The 27,450-nt window shown below is 47.0% G+C and overlaps 2 protein-coding genes and 1 long non-coding RNA gene across 14 annotated transcripts in view; 2 read left to right on the top strand and 1 right to left on the bottom strand.

Annotated features, from left to right (window-relative positions):
- The window catches only part of TCF7 (transcription factor 7), a gene marked incomplete at its 3' end in the record, with an annotated part of 71,592 nt that extends 68,657 nt beyond the window's left edge, over positions 1–2,935 (top strand). For 2 of the 4 annotated variants that reach the window (XM_082324231.1, XM_082324230.1), the window contains exon 12: positions 2,635–2,935. In XM_082324231.1, the coding sequence (XP_082180357.1) occupies positions 2,635–2,935 (301 nt within the window). The remainder of the gene's footprint in view (positions 1–2,634) is intronic. The other 2 variants (XM_082324229.1, XM_082324228.1) reach the window with 1 other exon arrangement.
- On the bottom strand, positions 2,926–23,121 carry SKP1 (S-phase kinase associated protein 1). 9 transcript variants are annotated; one of them, XR_014229467.1, is made up of 8 exons: positions 20,135–20,185; positions 14,649–14,745; positions 12,102–12,175; positions 10,732–10,875; positions 9,903–10,043; positions 9,063–9,124; positions 3,179–3,445; positions 2,926–3,040 (listed from the first exon to the last, which is right to left on the bottom strand). XR_014229467.1 is itself a non-coding variant. In XM_082324236.1 (7 exons), exons 2-6 carry the CDS (start codon positions 14,743–14,745, stop codon positions 9,089–9,091), a joined length of 492 nt encoding a protein of 163 aa, XP_082180362.1. In that variant the 5' UTR covers positions 20,135–20,185; the 3' UTR covers positions 3,457–4,408; positions 9,063–9,088. The 9 variants fall into 9 exon arrangements, 8 of the variants coding, with proteins under 8 accessions (XP_082180362.1, XP_082180361.1, XP_082180366.1 ...); XM_082324236.1 differs by lacking the exons at positions 2,926–3,040; positions 3,179–3,445 and adding an exon at positions 3,457–4,408; XM_082324235.1 differs by lacking the exons at positions 2,926–3,040; positions 3,179–3,445 and adding an exon at positions 3,457–4,405.
- On the top strand, positions 17,951–20,128 carry LOC309596277. The gene is made up of 3 exons (XR_014229468.1): positions 17,951–18,173; positions 18,454–18,746; positions 19,756–20,128. It is a non-coding gene; the product is annotated as an uncharacterized lncRNA (long non-coding RNA).
- Positions 23,122–27,450: the final 4,329 nt, after the last annotated feature.

The following is a 27,450-nucleotide window of genomic DNA, read 5'->3' as shown; positions in this document are numbered from 1 at the left end:
CATAGCCTGCTAACCGGTTCATTGCCAGCAATCTGTAGTATCGGATCTGGGTTTTTTCCCTGTTATTTTAAATCGAATCAGTGAACCGATGGATAGCTTTGTATCATCTTGAACAGGTCATTGCAACTCCCCATCCTGCAGCTACTCCTGAGACGTCCATGGGAAATACAGCTTCTCCTCAGGCTTGTCTGCTCTGGGAAATTAGAGCCCGTGTAAAATCACCTCCGAGTTAAATATTCAGTTCAGCAGGGCTGTCGTGTTTCATATTGCATTAATTGGGTCACCACGGCTAACGATGACACTGACAGCAGTAATAGCACTTCTCTTGTTCACATCCAGTGCAAAGTCATGTTTAATACTGGACTAGTTAATACATATTCTAACACTGTCTAGTTTTTCATTAGTAAGATCAAAGAAAGGTGTATGCCCGCATTAGCAAGTTCTCCATTTGATCTGTTTTCCTCAAATGAGACAGCCGAGGCAGGGAGCCGGGCGGGAGGAAGATGTTCTTTTTAGCTGTTTTAGCTGTAAAGTCATTAATGCCATCTCCAGGAGAGGAATTGTTCCCTCACTACTATTAAGGTGACATCTTGAGAGCTCTTTTGTTTAAAACTATACTGAGATGCTCGAGGACCCATAGCAGGTGACGTGAGGGATCTGTCGCACGAAGAGAAGGAAAACCAGCTCAACGCAGAGGATGTAAAGGCAACGTGAGACAGTGCGAGGGGCTGACTGGAGGGCCAGGAGTGGTTAAAGTCATCTGGGCGTATGAGATGACAACTGGAACTCAGGCTAAATATTCCTGGTTTTGATACTGACCAGCAGAATTGTCAAGGGATGTGGAGAAATCGTGCCCAAATCCAGTTACAGCAAGGATGATTCATGACTTGTATTTCTGAGACGCCCAAATCATAACATACGAACAAGTGGGGAACCTGAATACCCTCTCCAGGGGGATGGAGGGAGGCTGGGCCCTGCTCCCCCGGCGCTGCTGTCTTCGGGATCTTCCTGGGCCCAGCAGGCTTCTTACTAGAAAAGCGGGGCTAGGGGAGGAGAGTTGCCACCGATAGGTACTTGTCTGTAAATAACCCTTTCTGTGAGTAAATCTTCCCCGGCTGACGAGCTCTATTTGTCACGCTCCGTGGAAAGGCAGCACGGAACGGAGTCATTCGCAGCTGCAGGTTCATTCAGGTCCTCCTTCTGCCTGATCTTTCTCTCCAGTGTCTGACTACGTTGCATTTTGTACCTGCCTCTGCTTCCTAAGGGAGAGATCACAGCAAACGTTTCCTGCCCAGAAAAGCCGCGGGCTGAAGGGCGAATGCTGGCGCTGTCAGGGCTGTTTTTTCCGTAGCTTAGTTAGCAGTTTAAAAGGTGATCTACCCTCCAAAGACCAATAAGTCTTCTGAAGGGCCCAGGACTAGTCTAACATCCAAAGCAGGACCTCAGACAGTCTTGGACCATGTCTTTGTCCAGCCGGTCCCAGGCCATTTCTTCCTGAACCTGAATGTTGAGCACTTTCAACTCAGCTGTGTCACTGAGCCAGGAATGAATATAAAGTATTTTGAGATGTAGAGATGGCTGAGATCAGAGACTTTTGCTGCAGAAAGAAGAGCTAAGTAGATGATATATGGTGCACAAGTCGAGGAAGGCACTAGGAGATGGGCCACAGGCAAAGACGCTCCTAAGACCTTAAGAGTTTGAGCTGACTTGCATTGCCTTAGGAGAAAAGCCAAAAATGGTGCCGAGGGCAGCGTCCTGGCAGCGCGTGGCCTGGTGCTGCCGACCACAGCGATGCCGCGCGCCCGCGCCCTGCCCCGGGTGGCCCCGTGCCGTGGCATCTCGGCCGACCTGCCCCGTAACGCCGGCGCGCGTGGGCGTATGCGGGGCTGGGGGACGGTCGAGTCTTGAACGCGGTGAGAGCGCGTTCGCCCCACTCAGCCCCCCAGAAGTAGAGAAGCCTGGATGGTGGCATTAGAGCTGGGCTGGTGAGAAGTGACCTCCTTATTTTGATTTTTCTTATTGTGTCGATTTTTCTTATTGTGTTGATTTTTATTACTGTGTCGATTTTTATTATTGTTTTGACTTATTGTTTTGATGATTATTACTGTTTTTTCTTATTTTTATTTTTATTACTGTTTTTTCCTATTGTTTTGATTTTTATTACTGTTTTGATTTGTATTAGTTTTTAGTTTTATTACTGTTTGGATTTTCGTTACTGTTTTTTGATTTTTACGGCTGTTTTTATGACCTCCTCTCCGCATTTTCTGGGTGAAGCCTCTCCCCGTGAGGGCCGCTGACAGCAGCAGCCGCGGGGCCGCCGTTATGGCGCCGCCTGGCGGCCGCCGCGGAGCCGCGCAGCGCAGCGGGGCCGCAGCCACCCCCGCTCCCCGGCCCCGCTCCCCGGCCCCGCTCCCCGGCCCCGCTCCCCGGCCCCGCTCCCCGGCCCCGGCCCCGGCGCAGTCGGCCCGCGGTGGAGGGCGAGCCCCGGCCGGGGAGAAGGCCCGGGGTGAAGGGGGCGGGCCGGGAATCCCCAGCTGGCTGCCTGCCCTGGCTTGCGCCGAGCGCTGGTTTACGTCTCGTGTGTGACCGTGAACTCACGCTTTATTCACAGATAACTCTCTTCACTGTTCTTAGGAGGAAAAAGAAGTGCATTCGGTACTTACAAGGAGAAGGACGCTGTGCCAGCCCAGTTTCTTCCGATGGAAGTGCTATAGACTCCCCTCCCTCTCCTCTGGACGCACTCCAATGCATCTCCTCTGCTTTTCCTTCAGACAAGCTCGCAGCCCCCGCTGACTCCGCACACAGAGAACAGCCCGACCCCTTCCCCGTCTCCGCTCACCTCCAAACGGCCACCTGCTCCTCCAGACTGACCACCAGGTGCTCTTCTGCGCCCGCAGAGTCCCCAGCGTACAGCGTGGCCTCCACGGGGACATAGTCCCACGCGCCCAGCCGCGTTGGCCGGGACACTGGGCACTTCGCTCTCTCCCACTTGGTTTCGCTGCCCACTGAAAAGGACCAGAGGCCCATCCAAATTCCCCGTCTCACTGTAAAACGTGCAAAGTTAGGCAACAGGATGACTTAAGGATGCTGGAAAACTCATTTGGGATTTTTTTTGGGGGGGGGGAGGGGGTGTTAAAGATAGAAAAGTGATTTCAAAAAAAAGGTAAAAAATAAGTACTTGCCAGAATTTAAAGTGCTGATGAGTAAACAAGCCTTTTGTCCCTGCCCTGTGCTGCTTTTTTTGTTTGTTTGGGTTTTTTTCTTTTTTTACTGCATTATCTTCAAGTATGGCAGAAAGCAGAGACGAACTCCCCAGCTTGCTGCAGTAGGTGGTAGGTGCTATCAACCTAAGACAGGCTTCCACTCCCTGCCTTCCGAGCCGCTTTCAAGTGTAGTCACTCACTCACAGATCTCTCGTAGCCATTATACCACGGAGCTGGAAAAGCTGGAATAGGAGGATTTTTTAAAAGCTCTTAAGTCTGAAAATTAAATGTAGCGATGCTAGCTTTCTGATCTGACCGGGCAATAGAGAAATGAAATAGTTAAACCAACAAGGTGAATTTTTTAAACTTCTTGTGTGAGAACAGGAAGATGCTGTTTACAGGTACCAGGTCTCTGTGCTGACACGTCCCATCCCGCGAGCGTAGAGCGCGGCGGAGGGGAAGGGAGCGCTAACCAAGGAGCTCGGACCGGCCGCTGGAAGCTCCGACGGTCGATTGCTCGGTGCAGGGTCTCCCGTGCTGTTCGGAATCGTCCACTGCGGCCGTGGACAGCCAGAAATCTCACCAGACAGGCTGGGCCCAACCTCAAAAATCAGTTTGCTGCTACGGCCTCGACCCAGCTCTGCAGCTGGGCGGCGGCGGGCAGGGCGGGCGCGCGGGGAGCCGGCGGCCCGGGCAGGCTGGCCCGCAGCAGAGCCACCGCGCCGTCCAGCAAGCCGCCGTCTGCGGAGCGGACGGGGCGGAGGAGAGGCGCGAGCTCTGCCGCCGCGCTCGGCTCGCCCCTTCCCCAGGGCAGGATGGCACACTACCTGCTCCTCGCTCCAGCCGTCCGTCTGCGCCTACCCGCAGCCAGATCAGAACCCTTTTTTTCATGATTTGGTGTGTAACTTTTTAAAAAACCTTATTCTAGCTTTTTCTAAAAGATCCTCCCTCCGCCCCCGTGATGATGCCAAATGTTAACGTCTTCTCTCCAGCTTGAAAGCATTTACCAGTTCCTGGTGGTTTATTTATATTTTGAGCTTGACAAACAAAAAACACTGCGGACAGATCGCGATCTCCCTGGACCGATGTAAATCCCAAAGTAATCCAAGTTCTTGATTTGCTTCAGGTTTACCAGCTTCTCACAGAGACCACAGTCTAGTCCAGGGCAGAGCTCTTCCCGCTTGAAAGAAACAGATTCTAGACTGCTGAAGAGAAAAATACCACCACGCAGAGGTAGAGGGGGGTCTATTTTTTTCTACTTTACAGAATAGGTTTTAGAGTACTGAAACAAATTATGTAGTAATGTTATTGTAGGACTGCAAGAAATTTAAGATGACCTTTATAATGTACAAAATATTTTTATATTTTTTTTCTTAATGCAAAAACACAAACCCTAATTTTTTTACATTGGACTAAACTTTTTAAACAAGTTTATGCCTCAAAAATTGAAAATTTAAAAAAAAAAAAACAAACAAACCTGATTAGTCTGTAGACCAGCTTTGGGTTTATTCACTTTATTTAGGTACTTTTGCTTATAGTAGTGTAGATTTTTTAATTCCAATTTTAGTTTAGAAGATCTAAACCTATTGCTTTATTTCTCTCCTGTGTAAATGTAACTTCAGAAGCACTGACTGAAAGCTACGTGCACAAACCTGAAAAGTTTGAAAAGAGTCGTTTTAAAGCCTGACAGAATCATTTTAACCCTTAGAGAAGTAGCATTACCTGAAGCGACTGCCACCTGTACACGTAGGCATGTGCTTACTGCACTCAGAGGGTTAATTACATAGCACTAGATCAATATGCAATCTGCTCAGTTTTAAATTATTTTAGCAAGCTTAGCCAACAGCATGCTCCCGTGCTGAACAGAGGAACTCGGCAGAGTCTCGCCAGATCTGACATAGTCCCTTTTTATCACTTGAGTAAAAAAACCAAAAAAATGGCCTAAAACCCCCCAGCTGCGCCTGGGCTCAGCGTTTGTCACTCTGCGGCCCTCTGACGGAAGGTGCTGTTCAAGCGTCAGCTACTGTAAACGCCACAGATGACAAATCGGCCACAGCGGCCTCGCGTAACTCAACGCTGGGTGTCAAGCTGGCGTAACTCAATACCCACTGGGTATTTGGGGTTGGATGAAACACGTAACTTAGCAGCAAAGCAAAGGCAGGTACAAAAGAAAAACCAGATGTGTCTAAATAACGCCAGAGGGAATTTCGGGGGGAGCCCTGAACAGTATTACCCTGTGCGTCCTGACCGAGGACCCAGTGGTAGCGGCGCACGCACGCCGGCCGTCACTCATTTCAGCGTTCCCCAGGACTTTCACCCCTTTATTTCAAGGCCCCTCCAGGGCGGTGCGGTGCCTGCCTCGGTCCAGGGCACGCTGACCTGCAGCAGGCCCGGCTGTATCCCAGCCTTCTCTCGTCATCGTTAGCCGGAGCAGCTGCACCCGTGTCCTGGCCTGGCTCCGCACGGACGGGTTCGTAGCCAGGCCCTGCCCTGGGCTCTCGGCTACCGCAGTACGAACTCCGACCAGCCGCCTGCTGTACTGCAACACGGGCCCTTTATACTGGTGGAGCTGAGAAAATGTAATTTTTTTTCCTCCCCCCCCAAAAACACACAAGATAAGAGAACTTTAAGCTGCCCCTTTCCAAGACAAAACAGTGAGCATGACCAACGTCTGTTACGTGCCCCATGGCTGATAACCAATGCCAAAACAAAGTTACTTTTCTTAAAACCAAAAAAGTGTCTTTAGAAATGCTACATGAAGTGTTACTAGTCTGTGTTAATACTCTTTTTTAATAGAAGGAAAACTTTGCCCTTAAGTTTTTATCGCAATAAGAATTTTTTTTTAGTTCTTTTACAGCAATTTCAACTCCTCCCGAAATACATATTTGAACTCCTGAAATCAGTTTGAATGTAGAAGTTATGGAAGTACCACTTCATTAAACCAAGTAAAACCACTGTATGTATGTAGCAGGGATAAATGTTTTGCAGCTGTACTTTCATTTGTCCAATGACTATCCATCATTTGTTGTAATTTTTTTTACTTCGAGTTTGTATTTTTTGGCTTTTATGTTCAAAATATGTTTATAGCTTTATAAATAAAGTAACTGCCAGACTGGCTATTCAAAATAGGCCACTGGAAGTTATAATCTTATCCAACTGTCAAATAACTATTTCTTAGAATTCAAGAGAATTCCCCCCTTGAGCATTTGTATGTTAAGTAGTTTCTAGAATAATTTCCAATAGTCTTCACTGGGTAAGACTGAAATAGTAAACCACAACTAAAAAAAAATACCTTCTATAATCCCTACTGACACCTTGCCTTCCCTACCCCCACACTTCATCACTTCAGCCAAGAAGAGCTACCCCTGCTCATGTCATGGCTTTAAAAAAAATAAACCTTAAGCCAGCACCATCCAAGTTCAACAGCAACACTGAGTTTAACAGTGGGAAATTGCCGAGTCTCTCCCCCTTTTGAGAATTTCCAAGTACGCAGCTGAGACAGTACCACAGGGGAATTTCAATTAGAGAAAATAAGTTGCATGGAATCCTAACTACCAGGGCTACGAAGAGCGCTGGGACCTGCCACAGCCGTATCGCGCTTTGAGCGCCCCGAGGAGCCCTTTCTCCTGCACGCTGTGTGCTGTACCTCCACGCTGGCACCAGCATCAACAGCCACCTGGCACAACCCCGGAGCTTCAGCAGAAGCCCCGCCATTACAGCATTCGGCCACCGAGGGTTTGGTTTTAGGCAAGCTCTTCTAATAATTACAAGTCCTACCCCGGGCTGGCAGGTGCCCGTCACGCAGGCATGGCAAACAATGCAGAAGCAAGGTAATGAGGAGGAGAAACTGCGTGCCTTTGGCTCCTCCTCACCCCGCAGCACAGCGAGGCATCGTGTGAGGCAGCGGCGGCTGACAAACACGGAGCCCAGTCTGATGACCAGCACCTAAAGGAATTTATACAGGCTTCCACCAGCGAACACAATTACAGCATAGGCTTCTCCAGTAGCAACGCAGCACTCCAAGGACAAACTGGTGTATTCTGGAACACTAATTTTACACACAGATAAATTTAGTTCTTGTAAGAATGCAGGATAAGCTGAATATTAAACCACAAATGTAGCCACAGAAGGAACAGTCATCAGAAGATTCTCTCTAGTAGCACTTTTAACCAGAGGTGTATCGTTTGCAGGACAGGATGGGGGAAAGGCTCCCTCAGGTCCCAGTCCAGCACTGGAGTATTTTATGCCCACTGACGATCTATAATATGCCCATACGATACGCACACAAAGGCAAGCCCAGCAACCTCATGAATTAGCAGATGTGAGCAGCAGCTGCATCCAAAGCAGGGGTTTGAATGCTGCGTTAGAGCAAGCTATGAATGCTTTCATTAATGGTTACATCAAAGATTACCTAGAAGCTGGTAAGCCATCAAAAAATATATCCATCTGGATTGCTTGCTATTTAACTTCTGACTTAGTCTGAGAAGTTGCCCACTGTGCTTGACTAGTGGCTTGCGTTGGTCATTTAACAAAGTCTTTACATCTGTTTTATTTCAATTAACTACTTCCTCAGTGCTATTTGTACACTCAGTAATAAGTAAGATTGTCTAGTTTCAAATAACTAGAACCATTTGCAAACAAAAGTTTAAAAGCCCTTTATTAATTCAGAAGTGAAACACTGATATTTAAAGTGAGATAAGTATGTTTATTAAGGTTCATTCTACTCTAAGGTTTATACAGAGAATGGAATGCAATACAAGCTAAGAGCACACCTCAAAGATCTACCACACAACCATCCCCTACTCCCTATAAGGGAACTGTAAAAAAAAATAAAAATCAGAAAACCAGTTACTGTTTAACTAGTTGCAAGTGGCTTTGTCCAAAGAAGTTAAGCTTGATATTGCATTAGCTTTGTATGCAATAATTAAGTCTCTACAAGCTGAAGTATCACGTACAAAGGCCTAAGATTTCCTGTGGACACATGAAACCATGTTTTAAAGAGCTACATCACAAGGGTTGTTTAAAATTGCCTAAAAATGAGCCACTAATGGCATGCACAGGTCAATAATATTAACTTTGGTAAAGTCAGTCATTTTTGGTCAAACCCGGACTCCACTTTTAACAGTAACATGTATAAAAGCACACCCATCCTGTGCATAAAGCAACACACTTCTCCTTTGCTACCAGCTAGAGGCAGGTCTTCAAGACATGGTTGAAGTATTCAAATTTAACTGTCCGGAGCTTGCTTAGTTCTACATCACATCTTTCACTGGTCTATAAGGCAAGACTAACAGGACAAGAAAGTGGTCAGATATTTTTTCCTTTTTTTTTTTGTTAAATGCAGGACAAAAACCATCTTGAAAGTTATATAGCTTTAAGTAATACTAATTTCCCCGCCCCCCCCAATGTTTTTGGAAGAAATTCAGTAACTTTTTTACTTTACGTCGTTCCCCAAGACACATTCTAGTTTGTTTTTCTTTCTGAAGCTATCGATACCCTGTAAATACAAGTGTTTTGTTCTTGAGGAAGAAGTCATAGGTGGTTTTATTTACAATGGAGTCTATCTTTAGCATTGCAACTGGACTTGAACAGTTTAAAAGTGTAATGAAAATGACAACCTTAAGTGCTACTTTCCATACAGAATCCACACTTAGTTCAGTTTTATTCATTGCAGAGTAAAGTAAAAAGACATCCAATTACACTAGTAAAAACTCAGAAGATTTAAATTTGTACTCAAAAAAACACTACACATGCAAAGGGACCGATATCCTGCTAACACAACTTCATTTGCTGCTGCATTTGTCTAATATTAACAATTATGAACAGAGCAGTGCAACTAGTATTTGGAACAATCCTTACAGTGTTCGAGTGTCAGGCACAATACTTCACTTCTCTTCACACCACTGGTTCTCTTTACGTACCTAAAAGAACATTTTAACTATTAATATGTTGCAGTGAACATCTAAAAGGTAGCTGTAAATTTCCATAAGCATTCAGGATTACTTATTCCAGGAAGGCACAGACTTGGAAGCAGCTTTGATCTTTCATGCAGGGTTTCTAATTAGAAAGTCAGTCTTCCAAACTGAGCTGTTGATCAATATAATCCAAGACATTTATTTCTCATGCCTAGATTTGATCAAAACTGAATTTTTTCAACCAAGTAAAGCAAATGGACTAGCTTAAGACTAAATTGCTTGTTTCGTGACATAGCACTGAAGACAAACTTAAGTGTACAACTCATGGCCTTCGTATTTAAACAAGGCATCTTGTTCCGATCTTTCCCAATTCTGCCATTTTGCAATTGGTTTGTTGTTCAAGTTCTAAGATCAATGAGCTCATCAAAGACGAGAATCCAAACATCTTACCTTTCTAGCCACATGCAATAATGCATCTTCAGCATTCTTACTACAGCTCCAAAACAGCAAACTAAGGCCGCCACAAACAATCCTACACGGTTTCTTACCAGACACGTTTCAGCTAGGAAGTCAGTGTCCTTTGTTTTGACCTTTTCAGGTAATGGGCTGCAAGCGCTGTAGGCACTGAAAGGTCTTCCACCACTAGCACCCAATCATGAGGAGCTGATGCATTAGTTTACATTTATTGTTAACAAATCAGTTGCATCACACCTTAAGTTATGAAGCACCACACAATCATTCAGCACAAAACCAGCTAAATTATAGTTAAACCCAGATCAAGTACCTGTGCTTCTTCCTCCTCAGTGAAGTCATTCTTAATATTGAATGTCTTGCGAATTTCTTCTGGAGTTTTCCCCTTGATCATGTTTGCAACTGTCTTGCACGTGACATCAAGCAAACCTTTGATGTCCAAGTAATTTGCAGCCTGTAGAAGAGTTTCCAAATTTAAAGCTCCCATATCAATACTCTGCCTGTTATAGATGTACTACCAAAGTTATGCCTATGCTGAAATTAGAGAATACGGTAACTGCAAACAGATCATCTCCACTTTGAGAAGCTTCTAGCTAGAACCTTGAAGTAACAGGACCTAAAACTTGCTTGCTAAACAGAAGGGAAGTCATTTGTACCATGAAAGACACCCCCCTGCTCCTCCTCTTACAAAGGGCTTTCAGAAGCCCACAAGCATTCAAGATCTTCAGTGTTGAAGTGCTGTTAACTAGCTAAGACAAGTCATGTTGTCTCAGTACCACATACGGTACAAATTTTAAAAGTCAAAACTAGATTTTAATTTGGATGCGGATCTCCAGAACTCCATTTCTACTAGTAAGCCCTCAATTAAGACTCAAGAGCCACAAGAATAAAGACATCCATAGGGCCCCATATTGAGAAAAGGATATTAACTGATAAGTGAGCAAGTATAGATTAATGCCTACCATTAGGTTAACAAGCACTCTAATATCCTCAACAATTTCAGCCAGTAGTTTGCCAGAACTACTTGCCCTCCCCACATCCCCCCCGTGAAGAAGTTACTCAAGAAGCACAAAGATTTTGTCAAGCGCACAAGTAGAGCGCACTTCACAGGCACAGCCTTTACGCTTCTTCAACATACTTACCAGGATAAGTTCAAAAAGTGTTCCTTGGTCTACTTTCAGAAACTCTTGATCCCACACAGGGATGTCATCTGTTCTTTTTTCTTTGTTCTCATCATCCTCAGGAGGAGGTGGATCATCCTTGTGATGGGTGCACCACTGAATCACCTAATTAGGAGTTTGATATTAAAGTTTTATCCCAATGATTCTCCCATTAGGCCCCCACTATAACTTAACTTCATTTTAGAACTGTACCCTTTTCTCTAGATTAATATTAGCATCCTGCATGAACACGCTCCGTCACCCAATATTTTCATCTTAGAACAATTGATCCCCAATCCTGAAGTACAACAGCCTTCAAGAATCCATCTGAGACAGTAGCTAGATAATTACTTACAATCTTAAAGGTCAGCTGCTGGTGTTCTGAAGTTATTCAACCCTGTGCTAACACACGTAAGACTGTACAAAGGAAACCTAAACCTCATTTTGCAGTGTTTAATCTGTTTGCAGAAACATAATTCTTACTAAGCAGAATACTACACAGGGGAAGAGCATAGAGTGGTAATAGCTACCAGCAGGACATGTTCACCACAGCACAAAGTTCACCTGGCAAAGGCTTGCGTGTTCCCAAGATTGCCTTTTTTTTTTTAACCACCACCATCTCCTCACCCAGACAATTAAAGGAGTAGGGATCTACTGCAAGTAAAATACTGTTCCATTTTGCCAACCCAAGAGACGTCACAAGTTTGAAGTTATTTATGTGTATGTTCACTAGGAAATAATTCCTAACCCTGTGTTTAGCCCAAAACAGTCCAGTGCTTATTTTGGCACTTGCTACGTCAGAGCAAAAAGCATCTTAGAAGACAGCAACATACTTTTTTGCTTTTCTCACTTGACCCAACAATAATCATGGTCTATTACTGAATTTAATACCACCGAGTGTGTACAGTGTCTCTTAAGCACCACAACTGAAACACAGGCATGGCTACTGCCAGTTACTCTCACCCCTGCCTGTCCCTTAATCCTTTCTCCTAACATTTGGATCTCACAAACAGCCACCTCAGTTCACAGAATCCAATTAAAATCAGTGCTTCCATACCATGAAATACTAGTGCGCGCAGATGTCCCCCACTTCAGCACCTTAGGAAGCCTGTCTGGCCTCCAGCTGCTGTTCCAGAAGGTCACCCCCGTAGGTCTTCTGCCATTATCTGTCTGCCAGCCTCACCCCAGTTCCCAGATAGCCTAAATGTCTGTGTTCATGCACCTCAAATTTGCTAAGCTTGTAACTAGCACATGAAAAGTATCTTTAATACAATAGTTCATAACATGCAACTCCGACATGAATTTCACATTTTGTTACTGCCATTACAACACTACCACTTTCAGCATCTTACCTTTTTTAAGATAGCTGCATTAACATTTGGAAGAGGGACTGGGTCATCATCACCTTCATCATCCATTCCCAAATCTAAAAATGGAAAGATGACTAAGCAATTGGCAGGCAAAACCATTTACTCCTTTCTGAACTACGCCGCTTCACCAATTCCCCACTATTGTACCACCACTGAGGCTGAATGGATTGGTAGCAAAGCACCTCTAACTGGTGAAGTCAGCAGCTTTTAAAAAGCTTCAGTGAGGCTTTGGGGAGCCACGGCTGCTGTATAGATATTAGGTTATACTAAGTTTAGGCTTAGTACCTAATAAGGCTACCTCATCAGATGAGAGCATCAACAAACCATCAGTTAAGCAGTCGGTTACTTGTTCAAGCCGAACTTGCTAGTTCAGTGTTCTGGGAATAGGATATGTTGAAGAATCAAATATTTATGTATTTTTACCACTTTCAACAGTTCAATCCACAAGCTAAACCAAAGTGTTCCAACCGAGATCTCCCATTCAATTTATTATTAAATAAGAATTTAGATCTACTGTGAGAAGTAGAGACCATGTTTTGTCCTCTATAGGAGCAGCAAATACTGTAGCCACAGAGACGCCACATATCTGGCCTCTGAAGCACTTGTGTGGATTCCTACCAGCTGAAGAAGTTTGCATGCTAAGACAGCGGCACAAATCCCTCAATCAAAAAAGCATTTATAAGCATGCTTCTGATACTCCTTGTTTTAAAAGCTTGTCAGCATGCTCAATGCAGATTTGGGTAAAGTTTGTCACTTTGCCCCCTTGATACAATTAAGGAATCAAGGTAAAAATTGAGATAAACACATAATTGAAGCTTCAACTTGATACACAGAACAAATACCACACACAAATGCTAACAGCTGGATGCCACCTTAGCTGTCAAAAATTAACATCTTGTAATTACTTATGTAATCGAGTAACTACACAGACCTTCACTCACTATATGCACAGATGAGCCAGTTCTACATCACCAACTAACTTAATCTTTAAGAACAAACGACTGTCACACCATCATCACTGATCAAATTTGTGCACAATTAAAATAGCATGTACTGTTGTATTTATGCAAGTCAACTACTGTTATTATTAGTGGGATACTAATTAGTACTACTACTGGTCTGGAATAAGTGACTTCATAGATTCAGAAACTAAAATACTAACGTTAAAGGGTACTGCATACCTCACCAATCCATGGAAACTTCAAATGCATACTTTGAACGTGGTGGCAGATACTAGTGTAGGAAGCGACCAGTCCAAAATTGTTGGTATGGGGAAATAGTTCAAGCAATATCTCAAGTTTAGTCAACTCTGCTCAACTTGTCCCCACCACCTCCAAAACAGCAATTTCATCTGTTATCAGAAAATTGATGATACTTCATTGCTGATCTCATGATGCTTGATACAACCCCACCTTTCAGCTCTTCCCCTTTCAGCTGCAGCACCCAACACACAAAACTGTTGATTAACTGATGCCGGAATAGCTGTACTGCAAACGCATTTCATCTGTACTAGGAGGCTGGTTCTCACCCAGATTAGCAAGAGGCTAGTTTGTGGTGCTCGTGTAACTTCCCTTTCATCAACACCTGAGTGTCACTAAACACTGGCAGCGACACAGCTTCTGCATGAGAAAACTGAGAAGAATTGTGTTCCCTAATGTATTCCAACCGATTGCTGTTTCCTGCTCATGTTGCTAGTCGCGTTCAACAGCACCTTATTACCAGAACGAAAGTGTTCAATGGTTGGAGTATTTCAACCTTATTTATATTGCTCTGATGTATAAGGTGTCACAACCAGACAAAGATTTATACCCAAGAACATCATTTTAATTACATCTATAGCGAGATTTTTTTCCTAAATTAATTCATGAATACACCCAAAAACTGGAAAAAAACACCAGTAAACAATGAGGATTTGCACTGGAGGGATTAGACACAGTTTGCTCTGTATCCTAGCCATCTGGCAGATTCCCCCTCCCCCGCCACGAGTTCTTTTGTTTCAAATTTATGTCAGCAGGAGATCAGAACTGAGTATTTATCCCAAATAATTTAACTGCATCCATAAGCTCCCAATATAGGTTTCACTTTAGCTCTTTCTTCATTGCACTGGTTTATGATTTGCCACCCCATTTGAAAGATACTTACATCGTAAGACTGGTTTGTATGATTAAATGAACTTAGTTTTTAGTATTATTAGATGTTCTGTTTGCTTAACTTTTATAAAACTGAAGTAGGCTGCAGGCAAGGCAGCAGGGTGCTGGTATTTTACTAGCCTCCCTGTAAGTCCTCTTAACAAAAGGACTGAACTTCAAGCTTTTTGCAAGAACACATCCACCCAAAACAGTTTAAGCTACAACAGCAATTGTTCCAGCTGCTCTGACATAAGACAGCAAGCTGCTTCACAGGCCTGGGAATCCTGTTTCAGCACAGTACCGGTTTGTCTCCTTTGGTCACAATTCCTGTTCAGGAGGCTTCCTTGAACACACTGCTATCTCTGCACAAGCTAGCGATCCTCAGGCTTCGTACTCTTACCTTCCAGCATAGTCTTTATAGTTACAGACTGTTTTGCAATTTCAACATCAACTTCAAAGATTTCTCCATCTGAACTCTGCAGTTTAATTGAAGGCATCTACAAGAGAAGGACAGTTATTTCCACACAATATTCAGCAAAAGTTACAAGTTTACCTCACTCAGATCTACATTACCTTTATTATTTATATTGGTTCTTACCAACAGCAGACAGCCCAGTGCCACTTAAAGCACGCTCAGATTATTCACTGCTTGAATCAACAGGCCTAAATTCATTAATCCTCATGCTTAAGAAACAGGGATTGACAGAAAGAAGCCCAAATCAATTTAAAGAGAACTTTTTTCTTAATTTGAAAGCATAAAATACACAAGATTTATTAGTCAACAGTGCTTACATTTTTTTACAGTGCAACACTAGAGCTATCTTTCTCTTCAATTAACCTTCAACACCACTTCCAAAACACTACTTGTCTTCAAATCCAAACAACTGCTACTCACTTTGACTACTGAAATGAAGTCAGATCTCAAAAGCGGTTTTCAAGTGATAGCCTCTGGAACAGAATCACAAAAGTGAGGTTGGAAGGAACCCCTCTAGGCAGAGTCTAGTTCAGCCTTCCTCGCTCAAGTCAAACAGACCAGGTTACTCAGGACCAAAGGCTTTCCTTCAGAAGTGTTTGGTTTTCTGAAGAGATTAAAAAGCAACGTACCACTAGAAGGAAGGCTTTCAGCACTCAATACTACGCTTACAAAGTAGGAAGTTAGATCAGCACTTTGTTAGCATTAGGAAAGACTAAGATGACTACGCGTTTTAACAAAGGTTTTCAAACAAACTGTGGTAAGACCTACAATAGAAGCAGCAGACTTCAAAGATGTCACTAGCAGGAAAATAATTAAACCTTACAAGGATGCATCTTTCCAGATATTTAACAACTCTAACCCAGAAGTAATGCACTTGATACAGCAGCTAGTAGGTTACAACTTCTGCCTGAAAGGACACATGAAGTCTGTTTGGGTATCACTGCACTTGAATCAACTGACGTGAAGGACATGATAACATAACTGTCTGGCCACATAAATTTTATAAATCAGTTCTCAACAAACTGGTAGGATGTGCTACAGTAAGTTCCTTTACCACTCAAAATATTTGTTAGCAGCAGACCATTGCAACAGTTTCATTTTTTTTCCTCAAGTTACCCGCTTAAACATCTCTAAAGCAGTATTTGTAAATACAGCCTGCAAGGCACTGTAAAGAGAAGCTCTAGAAGTTGCAAATTAACTTCAATTAATTTTCAAATGTTCTTCCCCAACCAAACCTCAGAGCTAGGCATGCCAGTTCCTTACAGTAGTACTTGAACTACCAAAATTGAATTAGCTGGACCACTTTCAGCAAACTTACATTATCCCTCTTTAAAGGCCTCCTGTAGCTCATCAGTACAGCTGAGCCTGACAGTACTGCAACAAACCCCGTCCAATGGAGGCCAGCCAAAGGACATTATTAAGCAGCTCGCACCAGCCTGAAGTCCTCATTGCTTTAATTTCCATTTGGCTTGAAGTCCTCATTGCTTTAATTTCCATTTGGCAGAGCGAGTAGCTAGTTAATGTTTACACAGTCATGTAACCCTATATGACAGCACTAACTTCTAGTTAAGATGGGTGTTCTGGAGAGACACCGTCATGATTGCTCCAAAGATACAAATACATATACACAAAAATAAAATTCTGATTAAAACATAGTTCTGAGTTGGTAGCTTGAACGATGCCCTGAAAAATAACGATCTAGGCCTGCATTTCAGATTTAACGCATCTGTTCTTGCGGTGATTGCCTGAGAGCACTCAAGAACAAACCCAGCTTCAGACGCCAGCCTCCCTGTGCTGGTGTCTAGCATTACATAATGCTGCACAACGGAGCCAGCGCCACAGGGATGCTGCCCGAACCAGTCCAGCCCCTGCAAGAATCTTTGCACTGAGACCCTTGTATCACCCAAGCCCACTTTTATCAAGACCTTTAGGTTACTGCTAAGAGTCTGAATCAGGTAGAATGAAGTTAATCTACTGCCTTATCACTGATAATAGATCACGCTTTCAGCCAAATTTCGTTATTTTTAGACCACAGAGCACAGCCTCCTGGAAGAAAAAAAAAGTCATTTTTAGCAAACTGCAATACAGCTCTGCAAATAGACAGGCCTTGGATAGCAACACAACTGGGTGACTAAGCAGCCTCGTCCTAAAAGCTCTATTCAACAGCAAAACAGGTTGGGAGCTAGTCAAAAGACAAACCTGAATTACAACAGTAATTTGCATGAATAAGCCTGAAACGCGGAGCTCAGCCCTGTACAACAGCGCTCCTGGGCAGCTCCATGCCTCCCAGACCATTCCGGCTGGATGCCCGCTCCTTCCGCCTCCACCTCCCCGTGTCACTGCGTGTAACGCCGCATTTATTTACTGAAGTCACACCCGAGCCCCTCCGCTTGCGCCGCCGCTCCAGAGCTCCCCCCGCCACGAAGAGATACTCGGGGTGCCCTGGAGCAGCCCCACGGCGGGGGGAAGGGGGGGTCCGGCTCCGCAGGCGCTGCGCGGCCCGGGGCGGGGATCGCCCCCGCTTTATTCACCAGACCCCGCAGCCGCCGCCCCCCCCCCACCTCCCCTAAGGGGGCCCACGGGCGTTTCAGCCCCGCATTGCCCAGGAAGGGCTCAGGCCTCGGCCCGCCCCCTCAGCGGCCCTCCCAGCCCACCGCCTGGGAGCCCCGCCGCCACGGCCGCCCGCGCCCAGCGGGGCCAGGCCAGGCCGGGCCGCGGGGCCCGTTCGGCGGGGGAAGCGGGCCCGGCCTCTGCCGCCGCCTCGAGCACCTATCCCCGCCCCGCCGGCTCCGGGCGGCCCCCCGAGCTCGCAGGCCTCACCGTGAGGCGGCGGCGTCCGGCTGGGCGCTGACTGGACCTGGCGGCGGCGGCGCTCGGGGCCCAACTGCGGCGGCGGCTTTATATGGCGGGAGGGGTGCGGGGAAGGACCCGCCTCTCAGTGCCTCGCAACCGCCGGGCTGTCCGCCGCGAACGCCTGAGCAAAACACCCGGCCCTGGCTCCCGAACAGCGCGCAGCACGGCTGACGGTAAAAAAACGGACCCGCGCCGCCCTTCGCGAGGCGGGGAGGGGGGAAGCGGAGCCGAAACGAGGCGGGGGAGCGAACCGGCGGCCCTCGGGTCTTTCAGGCAGCGGCGCGGCCGCGCCCGGAGCCGCAGAATGGGCGGGGGCGCCTCGCGCGGGCCAACGGCTGCGGCCCCCCCCCGCGCCCCTGAGGGGCCGCCACGGCCGCGGCCCGGCCCGGCGCTGGGCCCGGTGCCCGGCGCTGGGGAGAGCCGGGCCGGTGCCGCCGCCCGTGAAGGGGAGCGGGGCGTCCCTGTGGAAACCACCCGTGATGGCGAAGGGTGCCGGTGCGGCGGGCGGCCTGCGGTATCTGGAGGCCGGCCCGGTGCCCTCTCCTCGGGAAACAACCGGCCAGCGGGCACGGCTGTCATCGTGTGCGCTTGAAAACGGTAACTGAGAGTAACCCAGACTGGTCACTACAAGCCCACGTTGGGTGTTTTCCTTCTAGCGGGGTTTCACGGGGAGAAAGCCCAAGGCCCGAGGGGTGCGGGAGGCCCCGCGAGGGGAGCTCCAGGCCGGGAGCTGGGTAAGGCTGCCTCTGCTTGCGGTAGCGTCTTGCATCTAAATACAGTGAAATGCGATCTGCAGTGGCTACTCAGGCAGCAGAAAACATTTTAACTACAAAACTGCACTGAAAAACTGGCTAATTTCAAATTGTTACAATAACAGGTTGCTCTCCTCAAGGCGAAATACGTGAGTGACAGCTCAGGACAGTTCACGGTGCTAGAAATGGATTTAGGTCTAACTAGCAGTCACTGAACACCTACTCCAGCTCCCACCAGGAATTTTAGACAGCTACAGCTCTGCCCATGGCCGGAGCCCATTAGAGCATCTCCGGACAGCAGCTGCGCAAGGAGCCACCAGGCTGGAGGAGCGGACTAGGAGCCAGGAACCACCGAAATGCGGCCAAAGCAGTGCTGCGTTAGCACATCAGCCCACCCGAGCGGTGTACCCCAGCACAGGTAATGTTTCCTGAAGGGTCACGAATATGTGCTAGATAGCGACAGGCATTAGGTTTTCAGAAAAAGAGAGATCCTGAAGGGTTTTGCTCGGTGAGGAAGGCAGACCAGGGTATGAGTCCACCAAAGTAACCGTGAGGTGCCCGGGGTTCTGCGTTGTGCTGTCACACACAGCACTCTTTCCACACTACTCTGTTGAGCCCGGTTTTGCATCAGCTGTCCATGGCAAAGTGGCTTTTAAGTAGTTAAGATATTTACACAGTGACAACCCATGATTATTACAATTTGCTTTACTTCAAATCTTAATCAAAAACGTTTCTAGAACCGGAGTACGTTTTCACAGCACTTCAATGCAGACATAGCCAGGCTACCTGGAAGCAGACTGGTACCTGCAACAGCATTGTACTGCAGAGCACAAGTACAGCTTAAGTCCCAGCTTTCCCTTTCCTTAGGGTCCCAGAGAATCCCAGGCTGTGCACCACACACCTTATTGAAGAAATGACAGTCATACCTACTAGAAAATATCTTCTAACATGAAGAATTTTCCTGAAATTCAGAAATTTTCAGTTCAGAAGCTTGCTTTGCTCATTTAGTTTAGTGGTGACTTAGTGGCTGGACTTGGCAGTGTTAGGTTAATGGTTGGACTTAATGATCTTAAAGGTCTTTTCCAACCTAAATGATTCTATGATTTCAGAGTCCACAGCCCAGGACAGTAGCCTAGCCACGGAAGTATCGAGTCTTTCTTTGCTTAGTTTTCTACCCGAGTGCCATAACCAGTGAGACTGCAAATATTATAGTATGTAATATTAAATAGTCCGTTGGTTAGGGCTGACTCCCTGGAGAGATGGAAGACTCAAACACAGACTCTCAGCCAGGAAGAACCTCTGAGAGCTCAGGTGACAGCGAGGCTATTCTACATCGGGTCATATCACTTAAAGAGGCTTCTACATAAATTCCAAAGAACTGTTGGAGATGACTGCCTGACTTGAGAATCTTGTTTCATGGGCTTTAGGATGCCGAGCAGCTCGTTAGTTAGAGCACATTTGAAGATGACTCTGAGGAACCTGATCTGACTTTGAAGATGGAGCTAAACCCTCCGTGGTCCCTTTCAGCCCGAATTACTGTATGCTTCTGTAACATGCGCTTCAGTGGAACTCTTCATATCAGCTGAGTGAGCATCCGAAGATGTCAGGTGATGCTTTTACAGCAGACTTTGACGCCAACAGAGGTTTCTCAAAGATCCTGGTATTAGTAACGAGATAAGCTGTTTGTTCACCGTTCATGAGGAATTAATTATCATTTTTTAATATATATATGTCTCACATATGTATGTGTGAAGCCTCCAAACTATGCCTAGCGTGACCTTTTGATTGTAGTATCACCACATTTACCTCTTTCTTCTCAGTCACTCCATCTTGTACTCCGGTGCTGAGAACCACATTCACCACACTAAAAAAAAAAAAAAAAAGAAACAATACTACCTTTATATTCCTTAAGTGTTCTTTTTTAATTTATATTGAAACTCCTTGGTTTGGAGGATCAGACAATGACAGAAGGTGGTCTGTGGAAAATGTATCTGCAAATCCTAAATCCCCTTTCCCGATGCTGCCAAAGACCAAGGCTTCTGATTTGGCTCATGATCAGCGAGCACAAGCTCTCAGGCTGCAAATCAGGCTCAGCAGAGGGGGGATGGGGTTTGCTCTCTGCAGTAAGACAAATCTAATAAAATCTAGGAACAGGCTGAAAGCTAAGTTCCATGCTTAATTATGATCCGTGTATGGATTTGAATTCAAAGCGACACTGTTGATGAGCTTTATACTTGATACAGCTCTCTACAGCTTTCTAAAGGAGAAAATTCAGTCCATGGTGGACTTCGAATTTAGCTGTCGGATTAGAAGTCAGGGAAAGTTAAAACAACAAAAACACCCCACACCCAAAAAAAGTGGCAGATGGCCGTCACAGATATTCTATAATAACACGACAGCCACCTCCCACTGTGCCCTACATATCGTACAATGAACCGCCCCAGCTAGTCCAGATGCTTTCTGTTATCTGTCGTGAAAAAGCAGCTGCCGCAGCGTTGATAGCCAAAGTCCTGCGAGTAAGTCAGTATTAATAACCCAAAAGACTCATCCTTCACTAAAGCTGCAAGGCAAAGAACAAGATTTTTCAAAAACGGGTGTCCCAATTTCAATTGTTACGCACATAGGTAATCATTGCAAGGCAAATAATCCTCAACCTAAGCATTGCCACCCTGAGCCATAAAGATAACTGCACCATGTATCAGCCACAGATAAATTACAATTAAGGGCCTTTTACCACTGAGAACCCAGAGGAGGAAGGGAGAAGCTTAACACTAAAGCAAATACCTGAAAAGATTGCAGCAACCAAGATCAGTGCAAGCTTGATTGAACGCTTACCAGATCCAGAGGAGCTCTGACCTACATACTTGCAGCATCACTGGGCTGCGGGTGAAGCCAGCTGGGCCGCGACGCAGCCGCAGGGGGAAGGGGGTTTTAACACGCCGAACATCAGAGAGCAGCCTCCCGGACACAGCACTGCATCTGCTCCACAGCCCTGGATTCTCTTCCTGGCTATTTCTCTCAAGCAGAAATTACTGTCCCCCACAGCGCCTCCAAACACCTCGCATCCTCTGCTGTTACAGAGAAACTTTTTTTTGCTGCTGGTGGTGATTTAGAGACTACGGTGATAACACACTGATTGAGTGTTTTTCAATACCACAAGCATGATGGGGGATTGTCAAAGCCAAGCGAGAACCAGGCTTGAGAGATCTCCACTTTGCTCCGTCAACAAGCTGGGAAACTTGGCAGAACTCAGCCTGGATTCCTGAACCGCCGGGATGGGGGACTGGCACGGGCTGGAGTCAAGGGTCCCGAGAGCACAGGGCTCTAGCAGAGCGCGCCGGGTGTGATTTGCTGGAAAGCGAGGCGTGACCGTCGAAGCTGAACAAGAACCTAATCTACATGTAGGGGGCAATGAGACTTGCAGCAAAAATTCTCCTTTTTCTCAGGAATACAAAAGATGGGGAACATTTTTTAAAATAAACAGCCACATCAACAAGGGAAAAAAATGAGAACTGGCTGGATCACTGTAAAAACAGAAAACAGCGGAATTACTCACGTGAGATAAATGGTAGAAAGACATTGCTGAGCTCAAAGGCCTGTGCCACTGTTGTTTAAAGCAATCTTGCAACAACACAGCAGAAGAGGAAAATTCTTGTTCTCAATATAACTCCAGAAAAAGCTAACTGTTGTGTTTCCACTTTATCAGTACTTGTGTTACAGGAGCATCCTTGAGAAGGCGTCGAAGTCGTACCGCAGCAACGCAGGTCGGTGGGTGGCAGAGCCCACCGGCTGGATGAGAATCCCATTAACGCTGTGTCGTGGTTTAACCCCGGCCGGCACTAAGCACCCCCCAGCCGCTCGCTCACTCCCCCCCGGTGGGATGGGGGAGAGAAATGGAAGAGTAAAAGTGAGAAAACTCGTGGGTTGACATAAAGACAGTTTAATAGGTGAAGCAAAAGCCGCGCACGCAAGCAAAGCAAGACAAGGAATTCACTCCCTCCTTCCCATCGGGAGGCAGGGGTTCAGCCATCCCCAGGAAAGCAGGGCTCCATCACGCCTAACGGTGACTTGGGAAGACAAATGCCATCACACCAAACGTCCCCCCCCTTCCTTCTTCTTCCCCAGCCTTACATGCCGAGTACGACGTCATGGTGTGGGACATCCCTGTGGTCAGCTGGGGTCAGCTCTCCCGGCCGTGTCCCCTCCCAGCTGCTTGTGCCCCCCAGCTGCTCGCTGGTGGGGTGAGGAGCAGAAAAGGCCCTAACTGTGTAAGCGCTGCTCAGCAGTCACTAAAACACCTCTGTGTTATCGACACTGTTTCCAGCACAAATCTAAAGCGTAGCCCCATACTGGCTGCTCTGAAGAAGATGAACACTTCCCCAGCCAAAACCGGCACACGCTGGCAGACTGACAAAACTCGGTAACCAAATCCTGTCGAGCAGGCGACACCAACTGCTTTTTGTCTTTATCAGCTTCTGTTTCTTCCTCTACTAACGCTCCTGTTCCCCTTACATAACGACAGGGATTCAAGATAGTTTGGAAGACTAAGGGGGGGAGGAGATTAAAAATAGAAACGCACCTACCTCAAGCGTGTTTGCAGCACCTCCTTCCCAGCCGCATCCTGCCCCCGCCTCCCCGTGCTGGAACACACCCGGGTCTGTGCCGCTGGCGCCCGAGCATCCTTGAAACCGTTGGGACGGCTCGGAAGGAGCCCGGCGCGGATCCTGCCGGTGCTGCGGCCGCGTTCGTGCCGAGGAAGGTGCTGCCGGGGCCGCGCTCCCCGCCGCCGGCCCGGCCCGGCCCGGCCCGGCTGCCGAGCCGCGGCCAGGCCCGGCGGGAGCGCGCAGCCCCGGGCGGCGGGGGGGGGGGGGGGGCAGCGGCGGGGCGCAGCCGCGCGGTGGCGCCGGGGCCGCGCCCCGGGAGCGGAGGCGGCTGCAGGCAGGGAGCGGGGCCGCTGTGAGCGGCGAGGAATAAAGTCGTGACCGTCGCCGAGAACCGAGCGTCGGTCGGTGAAGTGGGTTGGCTTTAAAGGGTTGCACGGCACCGGCCTTCAACCTTGGAGCTGTTCCAAGTCCAAAAAGCAGATTGCGGGCTGCTTCCGACGCCACAGATGACAAAGAGCAGTTGTTTTGAGGTTTCAAAGACCACGGGAATCAACAGAGCATGTTTCAGAAGTCAGGCTAATTCAAAGCATTTTAAAAAAAGATTGCAGGGAAAAAGGAACAGTCTAGTGCCATTTTGAGCTGGCTGAGCTAAAGCTAGATAAACTGGCGGCCAGACACAACGCAGAACCCATCACCAGCCTTTCTTTGAGAGGGGAAGAAAGGAGAACAGGCTCCCGCGGAGCTGCGGCACCCCCTCTCCTGGGCAGGGGTCCCCGCTTCCACAGCGGTGGGCTGCGTTCCTCTTCCCGAGGACAAACACGACGGCGGGAAAGGAGCAAAGCTGCCTGCAAAGCGGGTCAAGCGTGGAACGGACACCGTAAGAGCTTCTCAGACAAGGCTCCTCCAGGGGCCCCCCTTTTTCTTTATAAAGTAAGAAGCAGAAGAGAGCGGTGGTCACTGACCGCTCTTGCACTGCCTGCTACGATAAAGAAGGGGTTTTCACAGCAAGTTTTATGATTAGGCAGGGGGGTGGTGGGTGTTTTTTCCAACTCCTGAAAAATAAAGGCAGTTGGGAGCCAGGCTAAAGCCTTTCAGCCCAATCGGTCATGCAATTACCAGTTTAAACAGTACACTCCTCTTTGACAGTTCAGCCCTTTTGGTTTTAAATGCATAATCCTGGAAACAGTTTATGTATTTAATGAAAATTAAAAAAAAAAAAAAAAACAACCCCTCCAAATAGAACAGCTGTGTTTAGGGGAAATCTGATGAGGAAGATGTATACAGAAGTCAACAAGAGGACCAAATAGCAAAGGTTTAGTTTGATTTATACAACCCTACGCAATGCTACAAGTGTCTGCAAAATGGAGTCTTCTCATCAGAAGCACCTGCCTGCAAGTTTTCATCCGGGATTCTCACCCCTAATCCTGCTGCTCCTCTTCCATCACCGGTCGCAGGGCAGCGTAGTCTGGCACGACGCAGCCGTTGGCAAGGTCAGCAAAAGCAAACCGATGCTGGTTGGAAGCTATTAGAACACCTACCCACCCCCCGCCATTTATTTCTAGTTGATGTTTTGCAAATCACAACCAAAGTCTTGACAGCTTCACAGCAGTTCGAAGAACGAGCCAAGAGGATAACCACCGGTCGCGAGTCTCGCGTACCGTAACCCAGTAAGATGCTGTTTTAAACACAGGACCGTCAGCTGGACAGGACCTGGCGCTGCCCCTGAAGCAGCGCTGGCACCAGTGCCAGCTCAGCTGTGGCTTTTTCGAGCCCAGCCCTGAAAACTTCCAAGACTGGATATCCTGCAGCCTCGCTAGTCAACCTGCTCCCGTGCTGCAGTGCCCCCCGATTCTAAAAGCTACTACATCTAACCTGGTTTCGTATGTTCCCCGTACGTTGGCTAATTATCTATACAGAATACTTAGGTACTGTTAGCGATTAATGTTATATACACTAGCAGCAATCAGTTTAATCTTCATCCACAAGCAGTTCTGTTCACCATAGAGTAATTAAGGGATCAGGAGGTGTAGTTCAACCCATCTTAAAGAATAAAGCTTTTAAGCCACAGCACAGGTTTTAAAAGGCTAAAACATGCAGCACCGCTTAATTTAAAACCAAAAGTGTTGTTTCAGCCTTTTTTTCCTGTCTATACGCCAAAGCACTCTGGTCCCTTGCTCAAGAGAGCAGCTTGCCTTTATTCTCATCCAAAAGGAGCACAGCCAAACGAATTAGAGCACCAAAATAACTTTTTCAAAAACCACAGTAGGCTGACTCACGAATGCTTACTCCGCAGGGCTTTTTCAGTGTATTCACGGGTACCAAAAGGTTTCTATTAACGCTTTACCTGTTTCCAGCCTTCTCCTGGGACTTGCAGAGAGCCAATACTCTATGCAGTGACCGCCGCAGCACGCGGAAGGTACCCTACGCGTTCTGCAAGACTTCAAAACCCATTCCTTTAACCTTTAACCCCTAAAACGTATCTTGAGTTTCCATGAGTGCTCAGCACATAGATAAAGAAAAGCAGCAATTAAAGAGTAAGTGATAAGCGAGTGCGCGACAGGTGCATAAGGAAGCAGTGAGTGGAGCCACATCTTCAAGGAACTGAATTTGGAGCAGCATGTAATTTGAAATTCAGAATTGTGACTTGGTCACACTTGCCTCTTCTTACAGACCTTTTTGGCAGAACGACGAAGCACACGCACCCTTCGGCCCGCTCCCGAGGTCCCAGCTCCTCCAGCAGCAGGAACTGCGCTCCAGTATTACTGAGGGAATGAAGGGGTGAGGGGAAAAACAGAGGGATGCGTTTATGGAACTATGAAAACAGGCCCAAAATAAACCTAGCACTTGCGCAACAGTTTTGGTTTTGTATTGTACGTGAGGAAATCCTTTGCCTTTAAGATTCAGGCTGAATTTATGAATTGCCAGAGCAAAGACTTTGTCCCAGGCTCTTAACGAACAACTACTTTATGAAAATTACTTTCAGTGTTTAAGCTTACTACTATAGAAAAGAAAAAAAAAAAAAAAACCCTCTCACAAAACATGGATTAGCAGATACCAGTAACGCTCAGATGTCTTTTCTCTACTAACGTTTCCAGATGGACTTTGGATACTAAACCAGACTGAAATACAGGCAGATGAAGCGCCAGGGCTTACATCAGCAGTACGTACGCTCGCCACCTTTTTCCCAAGGCAGAATTGACTCCGTTATCATCCAGACACAGGGAAGAACAGGGCAACTGCCTCTGTGTGTCGCCACTTGCCCGCACGTCAAGTATCCTCCCAGGGTATTGTCAGAAGATCTAAAATAGGGAACGCTGCCCACGCATTCGAAGCAGGGAGACTGAACGTGTATGCAAATGTCAGCAGCTGGAAACAATCTGACAGGAGCAGAGCCCAGGAGCACGTGCGCCGATTTACCTTGGAGAAAACGTCCACCTGTGCAGACAGCATTCCCCGTCGGTCACCAAGGGAGCAGGGCTGCTGCGGCAGCCAGCCCCGCTCCCGGGGGCTCTGCGGAAGAGGGACACCAGGGCAGCCGAGCCCTCGGGGATCGCGGGCCTGCAGGCGACGGGCAGAGCGGCCGCGGGAGGAGGGAACAGAGCACAGATCGGAACAGGCAGAGGCAAGGTGCAGAAAGAGCGCGAAGGGGAAAAACCCGGCAAAGCTACGCACTTCAAATCCGTCTCATTTTTCCTTTCAAAAACAACATTACTGAATGTTTTCCTGTGTAGGAGTGTAATTTCATCTCTTGTTTTTGACCTAATGACCCCCTAGTTCAGAAGGACAGGCCTCCACAATTGAAGGGTGTTTACTTCAGTCCAATACACAAATTCAGAGAAATGGCCAAATGACAGGACACCAGCAAGCCTGACTGAAGTAAAATGCAATGCGGAAAGCTCAACCCCGCCATCTGTCCACCACCACCACCAGGATTCTACTGACTCTATCCAAATCCTGAGAAACAGAAGAAAAACGGGGAAGTTCTTAGTAGAAAAGTGTGACGTTTCATTCAGGCCGGCCTTCTGACAAGTCAAATCCCAAGGCTGGCCCTCCTCCCTGACCCCTGGGTTTAACTATCCTGCTTCAAAGAATATTGTTGAACCACCACAGTATGGGATTTCCAGCTACTCCCATTTCACATTTCATGGAATTTACCAGTTTTGTAGTGAAGAGGGAAACATCAACACTGATCTCTGAACCAAGTACAAACCCTAATTATGCTCATTTCTCCGCAGCCAGCATCATCACAGTTTGAAGTGAAGGAAGTTTTGCTCAGGTGAACTTTAATCAACCGGCTACCAATCAATCGGACAGTAATTACTTCTGCTTGAAGTTTTCTTTCTCCTCTTGAGTCTCCCAAAGATGCTTTTAGCTGGTTAGTACCGCTGCTGGCCAGTCTCCATCAGAGTAACACTTTGTTGTTCACACTGTGATATTCTCAATGAAATTGTCCAGCGGCCAGTCACAGCATAATTATGGGGGAAAGTGCAAAAACTGGAGTGACTTTCAACATTTTCC

This window comes from Platalea leucorodia, assembly GCF_965183815.1.
Source record: "Platalea leucorodia genome assembly, chromosome: 11".
NCBI lineage: Eukaryota > Metazoa > Chordata > Aves > Pelecaniformes > Threskiornithidae > Platalea > Platalea leucorodia.
Note: the sequence above shows the minus strand (reverse complement) of the source record. Positions and strands in the feature narration are given on the sequence as shown.